General features: G+C 35.1%; 2 protein-coding genes across 2 annotated transcripts in view; one reads left to right on the top strand and one right to left on the bottom strand.

Moving 5' to 3' along the window:
• Window positions 1-342: 342 nt before the first annotated feature.
• Window positions 343-18,036, bottom strand: LOC115446815 (post-GPI attachment to proteins factor 6). The gene is made up of 4 exons (XM_030173615.2): window positions 17,544-18,036; window positions 9,958-10,206; window positions 7,131-8,282; window positions 343-6,810 (listed from the first exon to the last, which is right to left on the bottom strand). The coding sequence occupies exons 1-4, from the start codon at window positions 17,821-17,823 to the stop codon at window positions 6,074-6,076; spliced, it is 2,418 nt and encodes an 805-aa protein (XP_030029475.2). The 5' UTR covers window positions 17,824-18,036; the 3' UTR covers window positions 343-6,073.
• Window positions 18,037-19,035: 999 nt separating this feature from the next.
• LOC115446805 (adenylosuccinate synthetase) overlaps window positions 19,036-26,735 on the top strand; it is a 28,781-nt gene continuing 21,081 nt past the window's right edge. The window contains exon 1 of the mRNA XM_037438114.1: window positions 19,036-19,307. Within this exon, the coding sequence (XP_037294011.1) occupies window positions 19,122-19,307 (186 nt within the window). The 5' untranslated portion in view covers window positions 19,036-19,121. The remainder of the gene's footprint in view (window positions 19,308-26,735) is intronic.

Here is a 26,735-nt window from a genome sequence, read left to right as displayed (position 1 = left end):
TCTCGGTTCTGGCTAAGTAGTATTTGGGTTTTTCTGCTCAGTATCAGCCCGGAGTCTGTAATTTGTGCTCGTTATGGCGATAGGCTTGCCCCCATCACACTGGACGGAACACACTTGGCGAAAAGTTGCGACTCTGCGTACCCCTTCGGGTATGAATGCGTGATGTGTGTGCAATATATTAGTCAATTCCTATATCTATCTCCAGTCGCTATCGAATATTAATCGAAATACGTAATGAGCGCTGCGGTACTTTACTCTGATTTGTCCGTTTCAACCATCGAACCAGAGATATCAGAATCGTTTGTTAGTTACACCTGTTTATTTACGAAATAAAACAAAAGGTTTTAATAAATTTTGGTATTATTAATCACATTTAAAAATTGACAACAAATATACAATATAAATGCATTATAGTATACTTAAATAGAACATAATGACGGAGTCCAATTCTGTCTACGGGGCGAATCCGTCTTTTTGCAATTACGGGCATTCTAATCGAACGGCAGCTTTGATAGCTTTAGTAAGGTCAATAAGGGGTTTTATGACTCTTACCTATAAAATAAATACTTTATTTATCACGTAGGCGAACATGGCACTTATGATACGTTAAAACAATGTTACAAGCATAATAATTATTTCTAAATAACAATTAAAATTATATAAATGGACATTTTAAATTAGGGATAAAATTTATAATGAATACGAGGTACATATACGGCTATCAAAGTTGATATTCGAATATAATGCCAGTAATTGCAAAACACGGATATGCCCCGGTAAACTAAATAGTCCCCTGACTATACCGGTAAAAATTCCAATCTCTTATAAAATTATCGTTTCATTAAAAAAATCAGGCGATCACGCTTCTTTACATAGTGACAAACATACTCTGTTAAAATCTGGACGAGAGGCTGTGATTAACTTCAAATATTACGGAAATTTTTTATATTCAACTTTTCAGGTCGTAGAATGCAAGTTCCATACATCAATTCCCTATAGTATTCATCAGGCTTCTCTGCGAAATGTTAACAAATATTTACTGTTAAAAGTTTGTTTGTTGTAATTTTGTAACTAAGTAAAATACAACAGCCATGACAATGAAACACTAAAGGAAGCGAAGCCCCAGGCGAAAACAAAAAAAAAACGACGCGTAGCCCCTACGGAGCTAGAACACGGGACCTCGGTTTTAATAATTTCGTCGGTGTCATGTGGTTGAGGTGCAACAATTAACTACTAAAAAATACTTTTTAGTTTAATTTTTAATTTCGGACTCTCGCGAATAAAATATGAGTATAAAAAAATATAATAACTGCAGACTATGTTGTATTTCAAAATAAAATTATTATCCACCATTTACAAAAATAATTTGAAAAATAGCCTGATAGGTACCAAAGTAACTGAAAGTTGTATACAATTTCACATTATTTGAGCGAAACTTAAAATACACTCAGGGCCACAACTGAAAATGCATACTAAATAATGCTCTTACCACTTTAATTGTTTTTAATATAAAATCTCTTATAATTCGGCTAAAGGAAAACATTTCTTTAGTTAATACCTTGGGTGAACACAATATAATTTTAAATTAGCAAACCCTGCCTTAATTTAAACATGATCAACAGTTATTTACAAATGTGGGTATTGGATTAAAAATGAAATCGTACACTTGCGTTCCTTTTATACATAAAAATAGCACACTTTCGACTTGCTTACTCAATTTGGTCTACAGTTACTTATATAATAAATATAACATCTAGCATTGAAGCACGAAATAAAGATGTGAATTAATAAAAACATAATATACCCATAAACACCTAGACATATACAATTAACCGCCGATTGCAATAAACGCTCCAGTCTCTCTCCATCCATCGTGAAAATGCACCAATCAGAATTTGTTTTGATCATGCGATAACATTCTGATTGGTATTTTAAAGATCGATCTGAAGCTTAATAAAATAACGTTTTGATTGGCAATCATCGCTAAAGATGGATCTGAAGATAATAGATAATTTACGGGCGTTTTCCATAAACGATCTAAATCTTAATCTTCGATCCCGATAATAAACCAATCAAAATGGGTTATTTGAAAACTTGTCAATAAGCAATGTTCTGATTGGTCCATTTCACCGATAGATCGAAAGTAGAGATCGAGATCGTTTATTACAAAACGGCCTTTATTGATATCGGCCGTAAGAGTCTAAAAAATAGATTAAAAAATATACTGTACTTTCCGCTTACACTATATTGTACACTTATGTATAATAATGGCACAATAACATCAATTTGTTGAACGTGACTTTATAAGGCACCGTCAGAGTATTTTAAAACATGATTTAGCACAGCTATCTGGTATCACAAAAAAAAACTTGTTCGATTAATTTTGTTGTATTATATAATATACCGCCTTATTAAAACGTTTAATTAGTTTACCATAGTCGTAGTAGTAGCGGGTCATTTCCAGCAAAAGATAGAACATAGGTACTATCTACACTACAGGGCTTGTACCGTGCCATACTTGTTAATAGCCCGTATAGGTAGGGGCACGCGCGTCGCCAGGAGAACAGGAGGTTGAGGGTAGGGTCAGATGCCACTCCTTAGATTCAAAACATAGTTTTGTATGTATCTATTTGTGTTCAATTGGGATTACCTATATAAAAAAAAAACATTTTGCCTTCCCAGATGAAAATTTGAGATTCGCTCTCTCTGAGTTAGAAGCTGTCGACGCGCACGCCCGTTTACAGGACATGCGGGGTAAAAACTGGCCCATATTTAAGCCAAGGACAAATACGGTAATGATTATTATAATCTGTCATTATTAAACAATGTTTTGTCTGGTTCTCTCAGGTGTATGTCTCAAAGTAGCAAGACTAAATACTAAAATACAACTATTCTAAACGCATAAAACGTTTTAGTAAGGCGTTAAGTTAACTTATATCAATTCTATTGGATTTAGTTTTAACAGACGTAAAATGTGTTGTGATATAATTTATCTATAACATTTAATATTTCTACATCAGGAACAGTAATAGGATTATTTTCGTCTGTTAAATTACTATAGCAACCCATCTTAGACTAAACAAAGATAATAGGGTACTTGACTTATTTTTAATGTACTTCGTGTAAATTCTAAAACAGAAAATGTCATTGAAATTTGATTAATAATATACAAGTAATTAGCCATTTAGTATATGTAGTAGGATTATGTGTCAAAAAACAGAAAAGGGACGAAATACTTGGATGTGACCTCATCGGGAATTACGAGGCGTGTGATAGAAAGAGATGGAGCGATATCCCCACTACTGCACGCAACAATATTCGAAATATAAATAACTGCCTTATTTCTTATCGAATTTTAATGCTGTTTTCACAGGACTTATTTATTATATAAATTACTGTTACATATAAATAATGCACAAAATCAGACAGTCAAATACCCTATTACAATATGTGCCAAGAATATCGGTTACACTTGGCATTATATTTGAGAATTTTAATATTGTAACAATTATTTGTGATGTTTAATAATTCTATTGTAAAATTCAATATGAACGTACATCCAAATTAAATGTAGGAAAAACGTGATACGTTAGTTTGTAGGTAATATTTAGAAACTACATTATTCTAATTGGTAACTTTCTGGAACACAAAAATTAAACGTGAATACGGTAAAAACTATACAAAATAGGAATGTAGGATACAGTCGAAGGTACAGGTGAGTTCTTACTAACACAAAGTAAATAACAGTTTTAAAAAAGGTACACTTAGGCTGGCTTGCACAACTTCTCACTAAATATGTTTAACGCTACATATATTTTAATAATAGTGCTGTCTTCGTCAACTCTTAATGAATAACAGTGAAAGCACGAAATTATAAATGTGTTGAGCACTAAAATGTTAAGTCGTTGTGCAAGCCAGCCTTAAAATTTCATTTACAATTATCTAATTTATAAACCTGGCAGATATAATTTACATATGTAAATATACTAATATTTTAAATACAAAAAATTATAAATAAATAATTGTGCAAAAAAACAATTAACTTAGCTTTTGCTATCAAGAATAATAAGCACCTGATATATTCAAACAAATGTGTGTCGTAATACACTACAATAAAGTATCAATACAAATAAACGGTTTAAATTCAGTTGAAAAATATGCTAACCTAATTGTACTTAATAATTAATGCTATAAACAGGATTTTGGAGTTGAAAAAAAAGCAATAACTTGGATATTGAACATTAAATTAGTTCCTGCGACTTTTTTCATTTTTTTTGTGGACTGTTTTTTGGTCGTTACTTTCAATGACAATATTAAAACTAATATTATCTTTTAAAGTAACGACTTTGACTTGGCCAAAAATAATATTATCAAAGGTATTTAAAAAAAATAATCTCGATTTATTTTATCACAAAACGGCTTATTTACAAAGAGCTTTCTTGGGGCAAGACTTTGTTTTACCTGTAAACGTTATTACCTATTTTTTAAATCATGGCTTAACTAGTTTCTCGCGTTTAAAAATATATTTCTCGTATTTCTATTGTTACCCGTTAACAGTTTTGGATACAATTATGAATTATTATGGGAAATCAAATCTTACTATAATTGTAAAATATAAGATTCTGAACGACAAAATTCATGAATTTCTTCGACAATTATATAATTCACCTACTTATTACTTAAAACATACAAATAGCACTTTATCTCCAATATAATGTTTTTTTTTTGTACCAAGCATAATGTTATTATACCGTTTATTAAATTATGTTAAATCTAGCTTTTGCCTGCGGCTCCGCCCGCATGAAAGAGTTTTCCCGGGATAAAAAATAGCCTATAGCACTCAGGAGTAACGTAGCTTCCAATTAGAGGAAAAAAAAAACGGTTTCATAGATCCCGAGTTTTCACTTTCAAATTTTTGTGGATTATAAGTCGATTTAATGTTTTTTTTTTTCACTTGTGTCATTGTAATTCTAAAGGTGCGATACATAAAAAAGATTATTTAACGGCACACGTATAAAAATCTATACTCACTGATGACTAGCAGGAATATATCGTCGTTATATCTATGAATCGCTGGCTCGCTATTACAAGCTTCTATGTTATGTTTGCACAAATAGAATTATATTTAACACCTAATTCTATAATTTTTAGTAAAAATTAATATCAATAATCCCGAAAGAAAAATATAACTTATGATCTTTATAAATTTTACCACCATGAAATTTTTTTATCGAATTTTTCTACGTAAGTAATAATTAATAGAGCTTGCAATAGTGACTCATCGAAATATTAAAATTATCCTTATAATAATGACCGCGAGGCGACGGCCTTAAAATACTAACCGAATCTCTATTTAAGCCCGATTTAAACATAGTTTCTCGCTGCTGAAAATAAAATTTAAAGTTCGCCTTCGAAAACACTTTGTGCAATTCTCGATTCTAATTGTTCAATAATAAGGTTAATTAAACTATAAAACATATTTTAAAAAATGCATAATAGATTCTCACATGCGAAATTTTTCTACTATATTCCCGTATCTGTCCTGCGAGAAACTATTGTATAAATCAGACAAGAGTCGGCGCAGGCGGACGAATTGGATTAGACTAAGTTCAATAAAGGACAAAATATCACGAACGGTCGAATTTCTTTTTGGAGTGTAGTGTGACGTCTATGATCACATTCGTCTGTCTGCGCTGACCGTTAATTGATTTGAAAATACTAACATATGTATATGCTTTAGTTATCAATTTGAAAATATGGCGTTTGTCACATGCCTACCTAGAATGTAGTAAAAATGAGACGAAGGCTCGTGTCGTTCCGTTGTGATTGGTCGACAGACTATGCATGTGATTGAGCATGAGTGAGCATGTGACTCAGGCGATGGTCTATCAACCAATCACCATCATCACAATAAAACGACACGAACCTATGTGCCGTGTTCGTTACGGCACATTCTAGAGCCGCTGATAATAAAAGGTAAAAACTGGTCATTCAAGACTCATGAGGCATGCTATTTGATTCTTTTAAGAACACTTTCATTTAGTCACTATAAAATAATAAACAATTCCGCACCTCAGTCAGACCTCATAGGAGTTTGAGATCTATTGAACATCTTACAGAATGACAACCTGCAATAATTTGGACTCGGAACAAACGGATTTGAGTCGACATCCCGTTTCACATCGGGCAGTAAAAACACTACACTTAAAGCTATGATCATATGCCAGAACGAATGAACTATTTTGTAATTCTGTTCAGTTTGTAAAAAACCGTAACATATAAGACCTATTGAAACTAGAACTAAACCTAGCGGCATATAAACCGTGTAATAAGACCTAGGGTATCTCATCGAGCGATTCTTTCTGTAATCCAAATACCATGATACTAGAAGAACAACTACGCCTACAGCTACCGGCAGTACGAAGGATACGAACGAATGCATATTCCAAGTAGTTAATAAAGCTATAACTATTGCACCTATTAGTTGGAAAAAAGACCGGAATCGTTCACTAACAATGCTCATGGCGAGTAAAGTGACCCAGAAAGACATGAGCCCGCCGTAGAAGTCTCCAAATTGGAGGATGTTGCCGCGCACGATGCAGTACGCGACTTGGATGGGGGCGTCGCAAGCGTGGTAGAATGTGGAGAAGACCATTGTGAAGCCGTACATCATTGCCTCGGTGTAGTAGAGGCGAATGATGGCTACGTACACTGATAGGAGAAAGAGGAGGTTACTTAACGTCAAGAAGAGAACGGAGACCAACATGTATATTCTGCTGTCCATGCGCGAGTCGTCAGAACAGTCCCAACCTGGAAAGAAACGAAAATTAGTCAATTTCTCATTTTAAATATAATTATGGGTACAATTTCAAAATTCTATAACATAAACAGTGATTTTCAACATTTAAAAACACAATTATTCTAAAATTACAATCTCAAAGTATTTATGAATTTGGAACATACAGATTTTTTTAACATTGTATAAAATGATTATAAATCTATTTATTAATTATTTCCACATATTATCTAAGATTATGATTGTAATCTAACATATAATGCAGATAAAAACCGTTACTAATTATTTTTTTAAAATACACCAGTACTCGGGATGTTTTAAAACATATTCTTACCTCCGTATCCAGCCGTGCAAGAGCAGAAGGACATGACCATCCCTCCGAAAGTGGTCAGCAAGCAGTTGCCGTGGTTACTGCACCCGCCAGCAACGCACGATTTTGAAGACACCGACAGCACCACCGTCGCGTTGCACTGTGACGTGCCAGGCCTAGTGTTGTTTCCAACTGAGCTCAGTTCATCATCTCCGTCCCTTTCACTCCTCGCAGAATCAACATAATATTTAGTACCGTTATCAGAAGTGCGACAGGGACAGACAACTTCATCGCAAAATATCCTCAGCGACAGATACCACGTACCGCTTTCCGGGAAAGGAATAATGACTTTGCCATATATGGACTCAGAATCTGTACTGTTCAGGACGAATAAGGCAGGCTTTACTTTATCGTTATATTTGCAATGGCCAGTCTCTAATGGTATGCTTGGATGCCCGATGTCCATACAAATCACCGCTTTAAAAAACTGATTGTCTTCCGTGAAGGCAAGTAAAGCACCTTTTTCCACTTCCCTTTTATATCCTGCTACTGTATAATACTTATAACTCATAAGAAGGCTAGTCTCGATCGCCAAACTACCGCCTATGTCTACAAATTGATTTACTTTGTACCGCAAAGTTTTGACTTCAGAAGACGTGATATTTATTAAGCTGGTAGCATCCTGTATGTCTGTTGTAGGTAATCCGTAATCGAATGTGAAAAATCGATCTTTATTGTCTCTCATAAAGTCTAAAGTCGTGCGGTTGTCAACATCATCGATATCTGAACGAAGGTAAGATTCGCAATCGGCGAAACTTGACGTGTTTCCTTTTATGCGATCTATTTGTATATAATGCCACGCGTTTGGATGCGGTATGAATGTTATTGTTTGACTGTCTAGTTTTGGATCAAAGGCACAGTTGATTATGAAATTTTCATCTGTTGGTAACGAACGCGCTTGTAATTTGAAATTTATTGTATCCTCCGTAGATGCATTTACGATTGCAACATTGATGCTTATTGGATCAGAACTGTCTATGGAGATGCATTTGAATAGTGCCGGTACGTTCGCATAATCTATGGTGATGCCGTTGAAGCAGTCTATTAGTTCGATATTTTTTTCTTTTTTCACTTGTAGATCAGTGTACAAAATTGTCTGGCAGTTGGGAACGAGACCTGAAATTTTAAAACATTATGAATACACATCATGCATTTATCGCCGAAGGAGTGTGCAAAGGCGCAACTAGAGCACACACTTTTCGCCAAGTGTGTTTCGTCCACTGATGTGATAGGGGGTGAGCCTATTGCCATATTGGGCACAAATTCCAGACTCCGGGCTAATACTGAGCAGTAAAACCTAAATATCACTTTTCCCGACCCGGGATTCGAACCTAGGACCTTAGAGCGCTACTGTACTGCCCGTGCAATACAACTGCACCACCGAGATGAACGCGAAATCATTGTAATCAATACATATAATTGTTAAATTGTTATTGCACCGTATTGTCTTTTACTTTATTAGAGATATAAATTGAAACTGAGGTAACTACAGAGCTATAAGACAAGTGGTAGTGAGACAGTTAAGCACCTCGAGATCTTGGATTCGGTATCTTAATCGCTGCAATAGAATATTTGGATGATATTAAAATATTATTTTAAGCTAGAGACTTGTCATAGTTATATTTCTGACAAGCATATAACATTGATTGTGAATAAGTGTATGCTCAATGTTAAAATATCGCAGATTTCTTTATTTATAAAGGAATTCCTTAATACCTACTTCCAAAGGACATACATTTTTTTAACCATTAAAATAGCGGCGGTACTTTCTTCACTACATATTTGCAATTTCGGAGCAATCCTCTTCAGTTTTACAACCTTTGTAGCCTCATAAAAAACTTATAACATACAAACCTGTACGAACCAGCGTAAACCCCGATGCGCCAATGAATAGCAGGCAATAATGGATGTGATAATAGATAATGCTCGTGCAATTGATGCACGTAAGTAGGACAGGAAGTTGGGAGGCGGACAATCAAAACGACGAGCGCACGCGAGGTCACGAGAGCTCTTCACGCCTCGGGTTTCATTAATCATTTCGATTTTTAAATATACCTAAATAACTAGACGAGAAAGACGCTTGCCTGATATGAATAATCAGTAGCAAAATTAAACTTTAGAGAGAGAGCTTTGTAAAATTTGATAATTTTACAAAGCTATATGCTACTGAACTGTGTTGATCTCCACATTAGATACGAAATCTTTGTAATAACTCAATACTCAGTAAACTGACAAACTCCTTTAGAATGGAGCACAATAATGTTGCTCACTATAGCAACAGACATTGTCAAGTTGGCAGACTGGAGACATTGCTTAAACCTTCGGATAAAATAGCAATTATTTAAACATTACAGTGTACAAATCAGAGCCAATGCGACGCATTCTGGATTGGCTGCCTTTTGAATATGTACAGACGAAAGTTAGAATCAAAGCAGTGCTTCGAAAAGATACCATCTATTCTAATGTATAGGAATTAATGATTTTCTTTGCATTGTCTACAAATATTTGTTCTGAGCAAGTGCTATGTGACCGAAAATGGTTCGTTATCCCTAATAGCCACGTCATTATTAAGTGGGGTCAAGGTTTAAGCATGATTGTTTGGTATTTGTATAATCTAAGTGACGTAGCAAGAAAAAACTTCGTATTCTAAATAAGTATGTTTTATGATAGTAAGATAAAGATTTAGATAATACGATTATTTTGTCTCATCTGACATTCAAAATTCGAACGGTGACATTTATGTTTGATGATTCATTTTGATATACTCTTAATATAAAATGCTGCCACCCACCTTGCTGCTCAACTTTCTGCGTCCTTGGATCCTCCCATTTTATGTACACTAAAGCAAACCAGTACCCTGGATTTGGGTTTCGTATTGAATACGTTTTGTTCCTTCCATCAGATAATATTTCCAGTGTGTGTATACCCTCCCTGGATGTCGGTTCTATGAAGTGTTTGGGAAATTTGAAGCCGTCCGGATTTACAGCCGGGTACGAACCGTGTTTTAAATTTATTATTACCTCTTGAGGACTGCAGGAGCCTGGAATAAAATGGTTTTCTTTTTAAATACCGGAACAAAATTTGCATAATGTTATAGATGGTTAAAAGAAAACGTATAAATAAACATGGAATTTAAACATTTTCGCAGGCGATTTACATCTTTAATACGTTGGTAAATAAAACTACGTTTCCAACCAGGTGAGGCTATGCTCCAGTTAACAGCCTAGCGACCCGCTAGGATCTTGGGAAGACCTGTCTTAAAACTACCTACAGTTCCATACCCTTCATGATTCTAAAGCCACTCTGCTATCATTCTTGTTATCTACATAACACGAATTGCGTACGACACCTCTATAACTGCTGATGACAATTGTAATTTTTTAAAATAAAATTCTTATGGCTGCTGGTAGAAGACCGATGTTTTTTTTATTTGCATCACGCCTGCGCAATGCATGGCTACGCCTTGTTACTTACTGCTAATGAGAAGTGGAATAAAAGATCTTGGTATATTTGCAAGCGAGTGTTATGAATGTGAAGTTTCATGATAAGAAATATTTATAAAAAAAACTATAGTATAGAAATATCCAAGTAAGGTTTGATAATATGCTCAAATGTTTTGAGTAACGGAAAAAAACCTATGTTTTTAAAGGGACTTCCTTCATATGGTTCCAGAAATGTTAGAAATATCTATCCATTCAAGGTTAATAAAAATACATGATTAAAATAAAAAATAATATACTAAACAAAGCATAATTTGTAGTTACGATTTTTTTTTTGGAGAGTTGCCTTGGTTATCACTGGTGGTACCCTGAGAACGGTGTACAAGCGGTCCCCAGCTTAGCAACCACCGTTAGGCCCGTAGGCTCTATCGTTATCACCGAGGGTGCCAGCGGACAGTACGCTGGCGACCCACGACTATCTAGTCTCATGGCCTGGGAGGAAGAAGAGAGGGGATAGAGTGAAGGAAGAGTAGAGGAAAGATAATGAAACCCTCTAGGATAGATGGAGGGGATGAGGGGATATGTTCGCGAACTTTTTTAGGCCTCTATGTGTATTTACAACCATGAGTTATACACACTGAATTGTGTGCCTGTGTGTCGCAGCAAATATGCCCCCAAGTATTGGCGTGCATTTGGTGTGAGTAGTTACGGTTTTTAAAAATAAAAAAAAATATTGCTGTCAACGCCAAGGGAAACCTGCGAATGGTATACTGGTTCTGGTAGAATTGCCTCGCGGGGGAGTAGTTACGGTTGGCATTGAATTAAACTATAGCATTACATGACCAGTTAAAGAATGTTACCATTTGCATTACATATAATTGGTAAGTGGGTGGGTTAGTTTACATCACACATAGTTTAGATTTCTGAAACAGGCTGGTGGAATACACTATAGAGACTAGGCAGTCTTTATTAGAGGCCTAAACGTACAAAACTGCAACTCCTAGAATATTGTTTTTTTTTCAAATGAGGGGCGGACCTCTCTGGAGAGTTTGTCAATCAATTTACCATATGGTCTTCTGTACCCCTGACAACGTATATTGAAGATTCATAATCCCTTCCCTTCCTTTTCCTTACGTTAAAGAAAAAGGGAGGGTGGGCATTTCTGTTTTGGAAAGCTTTGGAAGCTGGGTGGCGTGGCATTAAATACTTTGAGAACCCTGTCCTAGAATCTAAGATCGACAACTAATGAAATTTCCGAACAATTACGAATTCAGTAATATTATTTCAGTTTGTCCACGGTAAAATCAAAGACTATTGTTCTATTGTTTAGTAGAACAGTTGTTTAGTAGTTCTATTGTTTAAGTTTATTATGTTTATTTTGTTCTCTTCCGACTCGTATACCCAAATAGCATGTTAATATACATACTTTTGCAATCAAGTTTGATAAGAACCAGTACGACTTGATTTGTGCCAGTAAAATCATTACGCTTTCTGAATAACAGCGATAAGGGAGATAATCAGAAGTGGGAGTTGATAAGATAAACTGTATTTTTAATATGAATGCTGGGTGAAAGATTGATTATAGTACCGACTCGATGTTTGCATAGTTTTAGACACACGGTAGTATTTATAATCGTGATATAATCCTTACAGCAAGACACCCTCAAGGCAAATTTGATGGAGGAAAAAAAGGAAACATATTAATGAATATCAACATGTTAAGGCTGGTGGTAGGATATATTTTGTATCCGCTTCGACAGTGGCCACGGTATACAAGGTGTTAAAACCCGCCATAGTGGTTAAAGTAAGTGTCGCGTTCCGGGATCAGCCTGTGTATATCCGGTTCCAACAGGCCGGCACAATTGTGTAGATGGCCGAGGGGTATCATCTCTCATCAATCGACCTTCTATTGGACCCCAATTTACTTACCATCAGGCAGTCGGGTCACCTTGCGGTGCACTTATAAAAAAATTAAACCTGCCAAAACTTCTATATTAAAATACAATTATGTACGCACATTCGAGACGTTCTAATTTGATTTATATGTATGCCCTACTTACTCAATCGATTAGGAACCTTATTACTTAGAGGGAGTAATCAATAAACACATTAAAGATATTGTCACACAGTATTGTAACTAATAACTGCTCTCTAATGATTATAGACCGTGATGACAGTTAAGTCACTCATATTGTCGGTCATTGTGATTCTAAAAATACATCATGTATTCTTGACGTTTCATGTGACGTAATCCATATTACTGTTAAAAACCTGAAGAGTTTGATTGAATGCGCTAATCTCAGGAACTATGAAACCGATCTTGAAAAATTTATATTACTCCTCCTCGGAGACATGTAGCTCCCTACAAAAAATCAATATCGGTAAGTACTTAGCCCCTGAAATTATCGCGTTCAAACACTTTTTTTTATTGCTGTAAATGACGAGACGAGCTTGCCGTTCGCCTGATAGGACCGCCCATAAGCTGTAGAAACATCATCCAACACATTGAATTACAAAGTATTGTTTGCTATACCACAGCGCTCACCATCCTGATACATGAGATATTAAGTCTTATTATGTCCAGTAGTTGCACTGGCTACAATGTCCTTCAAACCGAAATACAACAGTGACTACACACTGCTGCTTGGCAGCAGAAATAGACATTGCTTAGGTAAACTACCCAGGCGGACTCTCACATATGAGAGACCTACCACCAGTAACTCTTCTTCTTTATATGATAGTGTTGGGATAAAAATATTCTTAAGGGGGTATTTGTGACATCTTTTGCTATAAAACACTGAGCGTTTGTCAGACCGAGCGCAGTGGCATTTGGTCATTGACAGTCGTATCGGTCGGTTAGTTGGTATGATATTTCCTTTTATTTTAATCAACATCGGTTCAGTTCCTAGTAATAGTACAGATATAGATTATACATTATACAGTATGATTACATACCACATTGCGCTAATACAACGTAATCCGAACCACTAACCAACGCAGTCTTTAGTTTCCCGTCGGTCGCGTGTCATAATCAACGAATGACACACTCCAGTAAGATCAGATACATCGGGAAAAGGAAACAATTTATCTAGAGTATTACCGCGATCCGCCTCGCTCTGTAGTTGAGGATGATTCAAGTATTAATTAATAAAGACCACAGCCCACACTCGCGTTGATTGATTCGATAGAATGATACGTTAGTCCTTATTAATTAATGGTGTTCATATAAAAGTAATAGATAGTTGTGTCGCCTTTATGGATGAAACTCACTAAAAAACCGATTTAAGAAGGGTAATAGTAAAGGTATTAACTGTCACAAACCAGTAGCAGCGATCCTTATCTTCTTAAAAATCTACGAACAAATTAAATATTTTTCTTTATAATCCTTTCTCGCAACTAATAATCTTATTGCGCCTGAACAGTATGGATTTCGCAACACAAAATCAATTAATGCAGCATTATATAATTTTGTTAATGATGTAATCACTAGTGTGGAAAATTAGATCTACAGTAGCCATATATTTAGACATAAAAAAGCCTTCGATATCGTTCACCTTGGTATTTAGATGGCTCCTTAAAATAAACTATCGTATCTGGAAAAATAGCGATTTTCACTTTTTTGCGGTATATTATCTTATGAGTGAGACACTCAATTGTAGCTCCTGAGTGCTATAGGCTACTATTTAACCCCAGAAAATATTTATGCCGAAAATATTTTTCAAGCGGGCGGAACCGCAGGCAAAAGCCAGTTAATAATCAGCGAGTATATTATTATTGTCATATATCTTTCAAAGAAACAAATTAGCTCGCGTAGTTAATGATTTCTAATGTTGACGCGAATGTTATTTTCGGGAATTAGGAAAAATTATGATAAAAAAAAGCGATAAAATCCGCAAAATAGTTTTATTTTAATGCATAAGTTAATGTTACTGTTGGTTATGATAACCTTTGTTTAATATATTTGATATGAGTAAATAAATAGTTCAAGATGGCCATAAAACAATTATGACGATAAAGCCTGTAATCATCTCGCAGTTAATAAACATAAACGTAGGCATCAAGCGACGTAGGCTTTACGTACGAACGCCAGCCAAGCAACTCCGTAAAATTGTATACGATTTTCAAATAACATGTTTTTCGGATTTTGAAATTTGTGCCGATTATGGCAATATTCATATGTCGCTGGATGCAGGCCTCTTTAAACGCACTGGTTTGGAATTCTTTAGGAGATGTCTATGTTTAGAAGAGGATTTCCTGGTGCTGATGATCATCAGATCATGATAATAGTTTCGTCCATATCACGTCAAAGAATATCTAATATGCAAACCAGTTTGATCTACACTAATATATAAAGCTGAAGAGTTTGTTTTGAATGCAATAATCTCAGAAAGTACTAAACCGATTTTGTTTTTTTTTTACGAATAGGAAGCTATTACACTTTAATGCTATAGGTTACTTAACTGGGAAAATATTTATTCCGGAAAACCCTTTTTCACGCATTCGGAGCTGCAGGCAAAAGCTAATACGAAGATATTCTTGATTAAATCTTAGAATCAATTTGCCTTCTATTCTCCACATACATAAGACAAGATAAGGTCATTCTATCAACAGTCAGTTAAAATGAGTCTTAACATTACCCTCAGTATAAATATTCCACGAACAGTTATATATAGTTTGACCTTTTTATGTTGATAGCTAAGACACAGGCACCGTTAAAAAATGTAAGTAGTTTTCGTTCCCGGTTTCGAATCCTGTTGCAGGAATATAGATTAGTTTACACTTTGTTTTTTTTTACCTAACAACGAAAGCTATGACGAATCTGTTTATTAGTTATCTATGTTATAAATGATTCTACAGACAAACAGAACGAAAAATATTGTGTTTTGTGTTCGAACCCCAGGTCGGGCAAAGTGATGTTGGGTTTTTCTACTCGTTTTCAGTCCAGAGTGTGGAATTTGTGCCGGATACGGCGACAGGGTAGCCTCTTATAACACAATGAGAGAGAAGACACACGGCGGGGGAAAGCGGGTGAACTAGTAACGCCCCTGCCTACCTTTTAGGGGATGTGAATGCGTGCGCGCGCGTTCTTTTTTAGAAGATTATACTATTCGGCCGAATATCTAGTATTTATCGGGTGATTTGTTCTTAAATTCATTAAAGTAATTAAATTTCCTTGTTGTAGTTAACAAAAAAAGATCAATTAATTTTATGCAGTAGATACATTTAGTTAATATGTTTTAGGCACGGCGTGGGAGGGAGGTCAATAGGCAATACGCTTAAATAAACGAGCGAGGAACAAACACGTCGATATAAATTATCACGCCACGCGTTGGACCAAGGCTTTTGGATATTCGGCAACGAAGCCCGCCAAATTTTCGGTATTTGCCGAGTGGTCTCATGTATATGTTCCTATGTATATCTTAAGTCTATTTTATAGGTTTTGGTAAGATGTTTGGAGCCATATTATTATGAATCTAAAACCTTCTCTTATAAACGCAGACATAAGACATTTCAGAGACCTATGGAGTTTTTAAAGATTGGACAGCTAACCAACTACGATGGTTACAGGAATATTTTTAGAAGACTAGGACACATTAACTAATAAGGGTTTGCCAACCCAGTTTTAGTGTATTTCCGCAAAAGAAAGATAATATTACATTCATCTATTTTCCAAAAGTTTCCTTTTACTATAGTTATCAAATTAGATCTAGATCTTCAGAAGAACAGCTTTTAGTGTACTAATACCAAATGATTAATAAAATGTGTGGGTGAATGTATTTGTACGTGTGCATTTTTTTTATAAAGCAACAATTTCAAATAAGTACCTTTAAACAAAATAAATTATAATTATGTAACAAGTATTTACAAATATTCTTTTTCCATTACCCTAATAATTAAACAAAATTTTGCTAATAATATAAATGCGAAATTTTGAAAAAATGTTTATAAGTTTTTTAGAAAGAACCACAGCTGAATCAAATTTGGTACACAAATAGACCTTATCCCGAATTAACATCAAGGCTACTTTTTATCAGGGTAACTTAAACATGTAATTCAATTATTATTTTTTTTATTCGATGGCACTAACGTCTTCCAGATGGCACTACGCATTAGTAAAGTGCGTTAGGGACTTCACTATCGAGAAAAGCTTTTAAACATGGGTGAGGCTGTGAACACTGCCTAGTTATTTAAATTAGTCTAACATTATCACAAAGTTGTTTAACTATACAGTGGGTTCAAGAATCCAAGTTTTATGAAACTACCCTCTTATCTTCCAATTTGATAAAGTAGTCTCTAGTTGGTTTAAATTAAATATTACACACACATTTATTGTACACAGAAGATAAATGGAAATCAAGTGTGCAATAATATTTTTGTAAATTGTGCAAGAACTGCATAGTATTTCTAATAATTCTATTAGTAATATAAATGTGAGTTTGTTACAATATTTACATTGGCGAAGCTACAGATTATCTATAAGGGAGCAGCCGGGAGGGGTTAAAGAGAAAGCCCAATGAAAGGTCTCTGCCACGCAACGCCCCTGTAAGCACAATAGTGACAAAGGGTCCATATAACCAGATTCCCACCGGCTTGCCTTTATGTAGAAACTTAGATCATTAAAATTGTTTGCAGACCACATTTCCGCATATTAGTACCTATATATTGACTCGGGTTTCCATTTAGAAAATTCCACCTTTCACCACTGAAGGTCAACCTTCCTAGGTTGGGCGCCAACCACCCTTGCAGGGGCTAGCTAGGGAGCTACACCCATGGTTATTTCTTAGAAGTAATTACAGAGACCTTTAGATTTGATATTAGTCAGCCTATTTATGTATTCCTGGAAAACTGTGGAACTCTTATTCTGCTAAGACCATTACGCGGGCGGAACCCGTAGCAAAAGCTTATAAATCAGTGTAATTATTAACATTGCACCTACCTATATTGTTCATATGAAGCTCCTCGGACTGAAATGTGAAAAGTGCATCGACGATATCGCTCTCTATGCGGTAAAATACAACGGACACCGTACGATAACTTCTGTACATATATACATCGGTTGCGATGTGTCTTGTCACTAAAAGGTAATCATCTAGCAAAACAGTGCGAGTTCTTGTTAACTGCTCGATAATTCTCTTTCGGTTTGCTTCTTCCTCGGTTTCTTTTTCTCCATTAATCACGATACACAAATATAGAATAAAAAAATATAAAATTCTCATTTTATCAACTACCTGTGCGCAGGCGGAGCACAAGATTCCAAATTTTTATAGATAGGATTTATGTTTTATTTCTTTATATTACATTTATATGTCTTATTTGCGGACGGCATTTAAACGGATTTACAATACACACACTGGTCGTCAAAACATTGTTCATTCCTTGTACAAGTCAATTCATAATTCGAATGACAACAGCTGTCGCCTGGCCTGTCATCTGCACTCAGTGTTACCAGGTGGATCCTTTGTAATACTCCTAAATGTAATTGAAAAAAATATACATATCAAAAAAAAAATCCAATCATCTTTCAACAAGCTTCACCGAAGACATTATGACAACTTCCACATTACATTTCACTCTGAAGACGAGTTTTCACGATGTATTTTCTGTCCAAAACTCTCCTAAAATATTGTCTTTCTACATATTAATGCTATAAGAGACACTCAAAACCGTTAATAAAATTTTCCAATTTGGGACAATTTATCCTTGTTTTATAATTTATTATATACATTAATTTTACAGATAAAAAAAATAAAAGATTTTAAGGTAATAATGTAAGTATAGACCGTTTTCCTTTCAATCATAAAACATTATTGTAGAATCAAAACAAAGAGTATAAAACTTTTTTGTTCCATCAACAGGACAGCGCTAAGGCTTTAATGCAAATATTTGTGTATATTACTGTTATCAAACTACTCTGTCGAATTAAAAATCGAATATAGTACTTAATTCGGTGCCAACTTTTTATAATCACACTTAAACCACTTAAAACTGAGGTTTCCGTTTCCATACAAAATGTCAATTATAGACGCACCCATAACAAAATTTATTATCCGTCATGAACACACCTATAAGACCAATGTGTTGTCACTTAATAAATTTACCCTATAAATATGTACGAATAATGGGATAATTTTATTGTCATTTTAGTTCATAATTTTTTCATTATTAAAATTTTAAACAAGAATTACATAATAATTGGGCTACATGAAATTAAAGTAAAATCTCATAATATTATGGCCTTTTCATCGTTATTCTAAAGTGTGTTAACCACTGCCTAGTGCTTCATTTTTTTTAATGCTCTTATCATGTAGTACATGTGTACAACAAATAGTTATGAATAAATAAATAAACAGTACAACATATTTGTCAAAATGAAGTTAATTCTTGCTATTGACTGTTTTATGCCAATGGAGCTTTGGTAATTGCTCATGGTATCACTAAGACCTTTTTACAACAGCGAATTCCGGCGCGCGCATGTCACGCTCTTTGCTCTAATATACCAAATTTGTAATAAATAATGGCTTCGATTGTGAATTCGAAGCAAACGGAAGTAAACGGCGAATTATCGTGTTCGTATCCGTGTAAAAAATCAAAAATGGAAAATAAAGTCACTGTTGTATTGGGTGCTCAGTGGGGCGACGAGGGTAAAGGAAAAGTGGTGGATTTGTTGGCTGTGGACTCCGATATCGTGTGCCGCTGCCAGGTAAGTAAATTTTATTTTATTTTGATTTTGGACATAGCAATTATTATAACCGTTATATCGGTATTTAATTAAAATTCTGTAAAGGCGCTTTTGAGGTTATATTTTCATTAATATTCATTAAAAATTGTATTTTTCCTTGTAATTATTTTGTTTAAAGCGCGCGGACAAATTTTAATGGAAAGCGCATGATAGTGGCAGCGCGCCAAAATTTGTTTGAAAACATGTGAACGCTAAATACAATGTTTTTGTGGGGATATTGTAGCGATTGGCATCAGTGCGCGGGAACCGCACGTCGACGGCTCAATGTTGCGCGAACTGGACCTATCCGGGGTTAATTATGTAACAATTATTCGCGTCTGTATAAAACTTGGAAATTTTGCAGTCATGTGACTGGCATATATTTTTCCTACAATATATCATTTGTATGATATTTTAACAGGAAACAGTTTAGTGTTTTCTGTTCTTTAATAAGAATACATAAATAAACAAATAATTATGGACAATGTCTATTTTCATTCATATATTGGAATAAAAAAAGATCATTCCAATTTCAAATTTGAAGAATACTTGGCCTATACCCTTACAAAAAAAACTGGAAGCATTTTAAAAAGGATAAATATCCTGAAAAAGATTATATGCAGACAAAAAAGTAATAATATTATAATGGATGTAAATAGACCTTGGAAGATGTGCTAATTATGGACTATTGCCAAGGTCTGGGGCATTTATTGTCACAGCAACCTCTTAGATAATGTTTATTTCTTGCAACACCACAGCCTAGGGCTCTATCTAATTTTATCACAAAACATTAGATTGTTTAAGAAAAGTCACATCTGTTTGTTATTAATAACATTGTATTTAAATATAGTTTTTATTTGTATTGGCATATGTCCTAACTTTGCACAGATTTTATAATGTTTATAAATTACTGATGACTGATGTGGTTGTAGAATATATATTTTATTCTATATATATAAACATTTGAACTGTCTCTGGGAGAGATAAATGGCATTTTCACAGTCCATATCTTCATTTGTTAAACATTTTTAAATATTTTATAATTAATAGTAATTCTATAAATTGATAAGGATTGGAATGGCTCTGAAAACAGAACATTAGCATACAACTAACTGCAAAAAACTTGTTCTACTATAGTTTATTTAAAAATTACATTAATACTAAAAGGATGTGGATTCTTGTTGACAATGTAAAATAATATGTCATTAAGGTAAACATTTTAATCAAGCAAAATATTTCAATTAATAAAACATATTTTTGCGACTCCACTAAAATATCTTATAAGAAGGTAGTAATTGTAATGTTTAAACTTGTGTAGGCAAATGAGCCAATTCAGCTTATGCTGACAGTGAATGTGATAAGTATATCAGTCAGCAATGGTTTCAGCACTTTCATGCCACCAATTTTTTTTCCTGCCATGACAAATTGAATCTTATGTAAAGTGTGAACTTTACCTGATGTTAATTGAATTGAAGCCCCACAGAAATCTTTATTAATCTTTAACATTTTTTTTATTTAAATTTGTCCTGCATTTTGTTTAAACGCTAGCAATTTACATCATGCTTTATGGTTACTTATTATTTGCATCTGCATAATTTTCCATACCAGGTGAACCTTTATCTATACTATTATATAAAGCTGAAGAGTTTGTTTGTTTGTTTGAACGCGCTAATCTCAGGAACTACCGGGTCAATCTGAAAAATTCTTTTTGTGTTGGATAGCCCTTTGTTCGTGGAGTGCTGTAGACTATATATCATCACGCTATGACCAATAGGAGCGGAGCAGTAATGAAACATGTTACAAAAACGGGGAAAATTTATTAGTTATGAGAACTTCCGTTGCGTTCGCTGCGTAAACGGTCAAAGTTATACAACAATGATGAATGAGTATGACGGGATTGTTCCTCTTAAAAAAGTTCTATAATAATGTATTATAAAACAAAATCCACCGCTGCCTCTGGCTGCCTAAACGTGTTAAACTCAAAAACTACCCAACGTATTCATGATGAACATTGGTATGGAGACAGTTTGAGACCCAGGGAAGAATATAGGCTCCCGGGAAAATATAAGCGTGACTTTTATAACGGTAAACTTGAGCCCGAAAAACTTTATAACGCCGGCGGAGCCGCGAGCAAAAGCTAGTAGTTCTATATTTGCTTTCAAATTGGGGAGGGGGGGGGGTCTTCCTTTGTGGTGAGGCGTGACAACATGAAAAAAAGTGCGCGGGACCGCGGGACGAGCGCAATTTTGACAATTTCTATCCCTCAGGAACTGTACTAATTATTTGTGAAAGAAATGTACCCTATGTCCATACCCTTGACAATGTAGGTATAAACAAATTTTGTTATGGTCGGTTGAGTAATAAAGGCGGGAAAGCGTAAAGAAAAAAATCATTTTTATAATATAAGTTACGATACTTTGTAAGCCTTCTGGCATTCTCTTCCCGAAGCGGAAGGGAACGTGAGCATTACTATTTAAGGCGAGAATGGTGGAGTAGCAAAGCAGATACTTTGGGAAGTCCTGCGCAATTGTTTTGCTTAAACTAATAGTTAGATACGAATTAAATACCATTCAAATGTTAGTCATTGCAACGTAATTCAACGATTATGCTATTTATAATAAATATTAGTGTGTATTACACTGTAAAAGGTAATGAGTGTACATTACCTTTTACAGTGTAATACATAACACGCAGAGGATTACATCATATTTACATAAAATTATTTTTGTTTCCTTTTTGTAACATACCTAATAATGACGGGATTTTTCGCGTTGTTAGTCAATTATTACTGAAGTGTTGGTAATGTATAACAAAACGAGCCGTGTATAAAATACTTGCGCGAAAAGCCAAATATACCTTAATCTAGCTAAAATGGTAAAAATAGCACATATATTACTTAATATGCTTAAGCCTTTTCGGGTTAGTTCTGGTCACAACTCCGTCCGCGTAAATACCTTATAAAGGTAGCCTGTTACAGTCAGGGTTAAAGCATTCAACTGGAAAAGAATTTAGATAAGTTTTAAAGATTACCTCTGACCCATATCCACTTCCATCCTATCCACGGTGAAGGAAAACGTCGTCAGGAAACCTGCATACCTGAGAAATTCTCTATTAGGAATTTTCGAGGGTGTGTGAAGCCTACCAACCCGCACTAGGCCAACGTGGTGGACTAAGGCCTATGCTCTCTCAACAGTAGAGGAGGCCCGTACCCAACAGTGGGACAGTATATAATAAGGGCTGATATTACATATATCCACTTCACTCTATATTAGTATAGAAGACAGAGGCGCAATTAGTGCACGCGCACTTCGCCAGACCCATATTCATTCTCTGATGTTAATTGGGGGCAAGCCTATCGCCATATCGGGCACTAATTACACCCTCGGGCTACGCGGATACGTACTACTAGCTATTGAGGCGAAAAATTCATAATAAATTTTAGCTGCCATCAGACTAACGACTCTATCATAAATGCGGTCAGGGTTTAATATCGAATGAGATTATCAACCATACTTAGAGATCATTCGAACGAGACATAATTCAGCTTAGCGAAAGTCACAATATATGAACGGGAGTTGTTTTACGCAATTTTAATCCATCGTTTATATGTTATTAGGGTCAGTTTAATGTCGGATCGATTCCCGTATTACGGAGACTATCCCTTAACACGCTCTTATCACGCTTACTCACCGCTTATCAGTGTCTAGGCATATAAGTCAACTCAGCACACGCATAATCTTCGCCTGTCCTGATAGTTTCCATGCATTAATCTGGTACAAACCGCTTCCATCCACCCGTTACAATAATCAACCGGGTCTGGGGACAAGGAAAATGAATAGGTACTGGTAGGTATCGATTTTAAATCAATATCGATAATTTCGTCTTCATTAAATAAATAGAGGTGAAGTTTGAGAGTTTGTAGGTCGTGACGTACGAATACTAAATCGATTCTACTTATAACTAATAGAAAGCTACGCTGTTCCCTGGTAACTCAAGCTAATTTGATTAGTTTTTTTCCAGCAAAATATTTATGAAATAATTTCTAGAATAATCACTTCAAACTTCTTTATCTTTATAAATAGGAAGTTTCATTGGCTGACAGCTTCAATTTTACCGGACTTTAAATGGGTGGAGTCGCGAGAACTGTCGAAAAATATTCAACATTGATTGATTATTTCGATCATTCATCAATACTAGAGACTATCGATATTTTTCCCGCGCTATTGCGTCGCATCGCGCCTGTTTGAGGTGTACGATAACTTATTGGCCGTATGTGCGATATTTTGACACGTGTACAGATTAATTTATCGATTTACATAGTAACTGTTTATTTATGTTCGTTTGCGATGAATTGCTTACAATGTGGCATGTAGGTTGGAGATATGACGTGAGTCATTGCGTGATAGTGCACAGTGCATAGTACGAGCGCAAGTAGCTGTTTATCAAAGAATTGGAACCTTTGGACAGGGACGTAGCTATTGTAGGGCTAGCCAAAGCGGGGCTCCCGGACCCCCAGCTACAGGATCTGTTTTGTTTATGTCACCACCCTGTGAAACTAAGTAAGTATCTTTCCTGCCAAATAGTAAAACCTTACGTACGCCAACGGTAACTCACCCAAGCTCCCACTTCTGTTTCCCGACTATACTGTGATATTTAAGTAAGAGTGCATTTAAAATTTGTCGCGGGAGTAATTTAAAGGCGCTTTATTACCGCTGCCACGTTTTATCGGTGGTTGCTAAATCTTACCATCGGTGCGGCGACGGTAAGATTTTGGGTATAATAAGTGTTCAGGCTGTCTGTTGCTGTATTCATCCGGGGAATTACCGTATAGTAGACGAAACCGTTTATCATGCGTTACAGAAGGGTCCCCGCTATTTCCTTTTTGACCTGGGACTTTTAGAGACCATTGATGATTAAAAGAAGAAGGAAGACTTTTTTTCGACAACGGTTGCGCATGATTTTTTTTTTTCATCCGTTAGTAAGCAGTCTCAGTCAGTCAGTCAGATTTTATTATGCGACATATCGCTGATTTCAATAAACGGTTCCGAGCACTTTTTCCCATTGACCATAAAAGTTGATCAACCAGAATACATATTTTCGACATGCTTGAAATTACTTACTTGATTGAGTTATGCTTACTCGGGATCGGATCGAAGATTAAGTTTGGGATTGTTTATTGAAATCGACTGTTGGTGGTAGAAAACAATACTGTAATATGCTGAGAATTACCTTCTAGAAATTAAAGTTTATAGCATCTTTAATATGCATTGCGAAACGAAAATATATAAACAACTAAGCTGGCCACGTGAATTGGTTCACAATTAGATGATTCACGTACATTTTTGAGTTTCGTATTTTTTTTGTTTCAATTCAGATCGCGAATGATGTCATGTGTTGACGTCATGCTTTTGTCTCTAAGTTTTGAGCGTTTTTGGAAGTTGAAATCTTTAAGGCAACCTTTTTTTTAATGTAAAAAATACTTGGGTAATTTTGTCCATACCTCTTTAATAAATTTATATAATTTAACTTGGTTTAAGAGCTTATAAGTGATATCATAGAAGACCTGTTTGAGGATCCTTATCCTCAAGCATACTTGTATAAAATACAATCTATAGGAAATTGTAATGGCGTCACTTCGCTTAACATCAAGTGCAGTGACGCCACATAGCCGATCCACAATAAAAAAAATCTTGTATAAAGTAGGAAAATAAGGAAGTCCGCTGCATACTCGATTTAAAATCAATCAAGATAACAATAATAACACTGGATCTTAAGATAAATATGAAAAATAATCAACATTTACACTCATACTCACGTCGTTTATCCCCGAAGTGTTGGCGTAAATAAGTGTTCCGTCCTATGATAGGATAGGAAGCCTTTTGCCAAATCGGCCATATATTCCAAAATCCGGCATATATTAAAAAATCCAGGCTGATACTGAGTAGAGAAACACAATATCATTGTCTCGACTCGTGATTTACCAATATTGTACATGTGTACAAAGCACTTATTGGTGTAAAGGAACATTTGTGTAGTTACAAATTTTAAAGAAATTATTCGGAAATCTTTGCATATTCCTGCCTGCAAATCGTGCGCCACTAAATGTATAGAATTGACAGTTTTCTTAGTACGAAGGTAGAACCTGCGGTCTCTCGTTTAAGTCCGACTCGTCACCCGTTTACTCATGGAGGTATCTGATGCGTAATACTACTGCTAGGTATGACACCAAGAGACATTTAACTTTAAATGTTCCTATACCTTTCTCCAAGTCTAGTAACTTCAGCATTAAATCGAAAGTGTTAAAGCTTCCGATGTTCCAATCTATTGGTTCCTATACTAAGTACCCCATTTTTTGTTATATCAAATTACAGCTGTGACCTAATCGATTTTTCTTGGATGGAACCACAATGCACAAGGGACAAAAAGTCCGGAATTAAAACAGTTCCAAGCGGATTTCTAGGAAGTCGTTACTCCGCGTTTGCTGATGTAAAAAGTAAACAATTTTCGACAAAATCATTCTTTGTAATTGCAGTTCCTGTTTAAATTATTTTATCAACATCGTGTATTGTGTTTACATTGTGCCCGAGTGATAACGGAGCGAAATACCAACGGTCATTCCTCTCCGACGAATTTCTCAGAATATAATAATAGTTGTACTTTTGATATTGTTACACGTGTAAAATTTAAAATTAGTCACCGACTCCAAAATTGGTAACTAGTACACATGTAGCTAATGTTAAATTATTTATTGGTTTTTGAAGGCTGTATAATTATTTTGTTAAAACGTTTTTTTTTTGCTTTTTTGTGTTAGTATAAATGATTATACGTTAATGACATCATTTTAAGAATTTTCTGAAGTATCTCCGAAGTCAAGGCTCCAACAACAATGAAATCTATACGGGACCACACGGGAAGCATCAGCTTTCAAATAGAAAAGAGAATCATCAAAATTGGTTAACCCAGACAAAAGTTCTGAGGTAATAATCATAAAAACAAATACCGGCGAATTGAGTGCCTCCTTTTTTGAAGTCGGTTAAAAATTAAAGCAAATCCGTGCAAAGTGATTGATAGAGTCTTTCTCAGCATGAATGCACGTAACACATGATCCCATGAGAATGTCATCAGGGCAGCTGGAAGCCGATTATTAATATAGGCATTACACCATAATGGAAACTACGTTCATTTCTTACTTTATTAGACGCGTACATATTATATTTATCGTGTTTGTGTTTGCTGAGCCGATTTCGCAACGTTTGTTTTGTTAACGTTTCGCAACATTGTGCTAGTTTGTGCTCAGATTGCATTAGTAAACAGGTGAAAATTGTCATTACCTTCGAGGTTAAATTACGTTTCGTAATTATTGTCTTGTAGAAAATCTCATTACTCGGTAGAGTTTGCTAGGTGTATGTT

The sequence above is a fragment of the Manduca sexta genome, chromosome 13 (assembly GCF_014839805.1).
Source record: "Manduca sexta isolate Smith_Timp_Sample1 chromosome 13, JHU_Msex_v1.0, whole genome shotgun sequence".
NCBI lineage: Eukaryota > Metazoa > Arthropoda > Insecta > Lepidoptera > Sphingidae > Manduca > Manduca sexta.
This window is presented reverse-complemented; position numbering and strand designations above follow the sequence as displayed.

Coding starts and splice junctions, on each gene's coding strand:
- LOC115446815 (XM_030173615.2), bottom strand. CDS start 17,823: ATGAGAATTTTATATTTTTTTATTCTATATTTGTGTATCGTGATTAAT. Junction 10,207..17,543: donor GCTTCATATGAACAATATAG/GTAGGTGCAATG, acceptor ATTTTATTCCAG/GCTCCTGCAGTCCTCAAGAG. Junction 6,811..7,130: donor TTGCACGGCTGGATACGGAG/GTAAGAATATGT, acceptor GTTTCTTTCCAG/GTTGGGACTGTTCTGACGAC.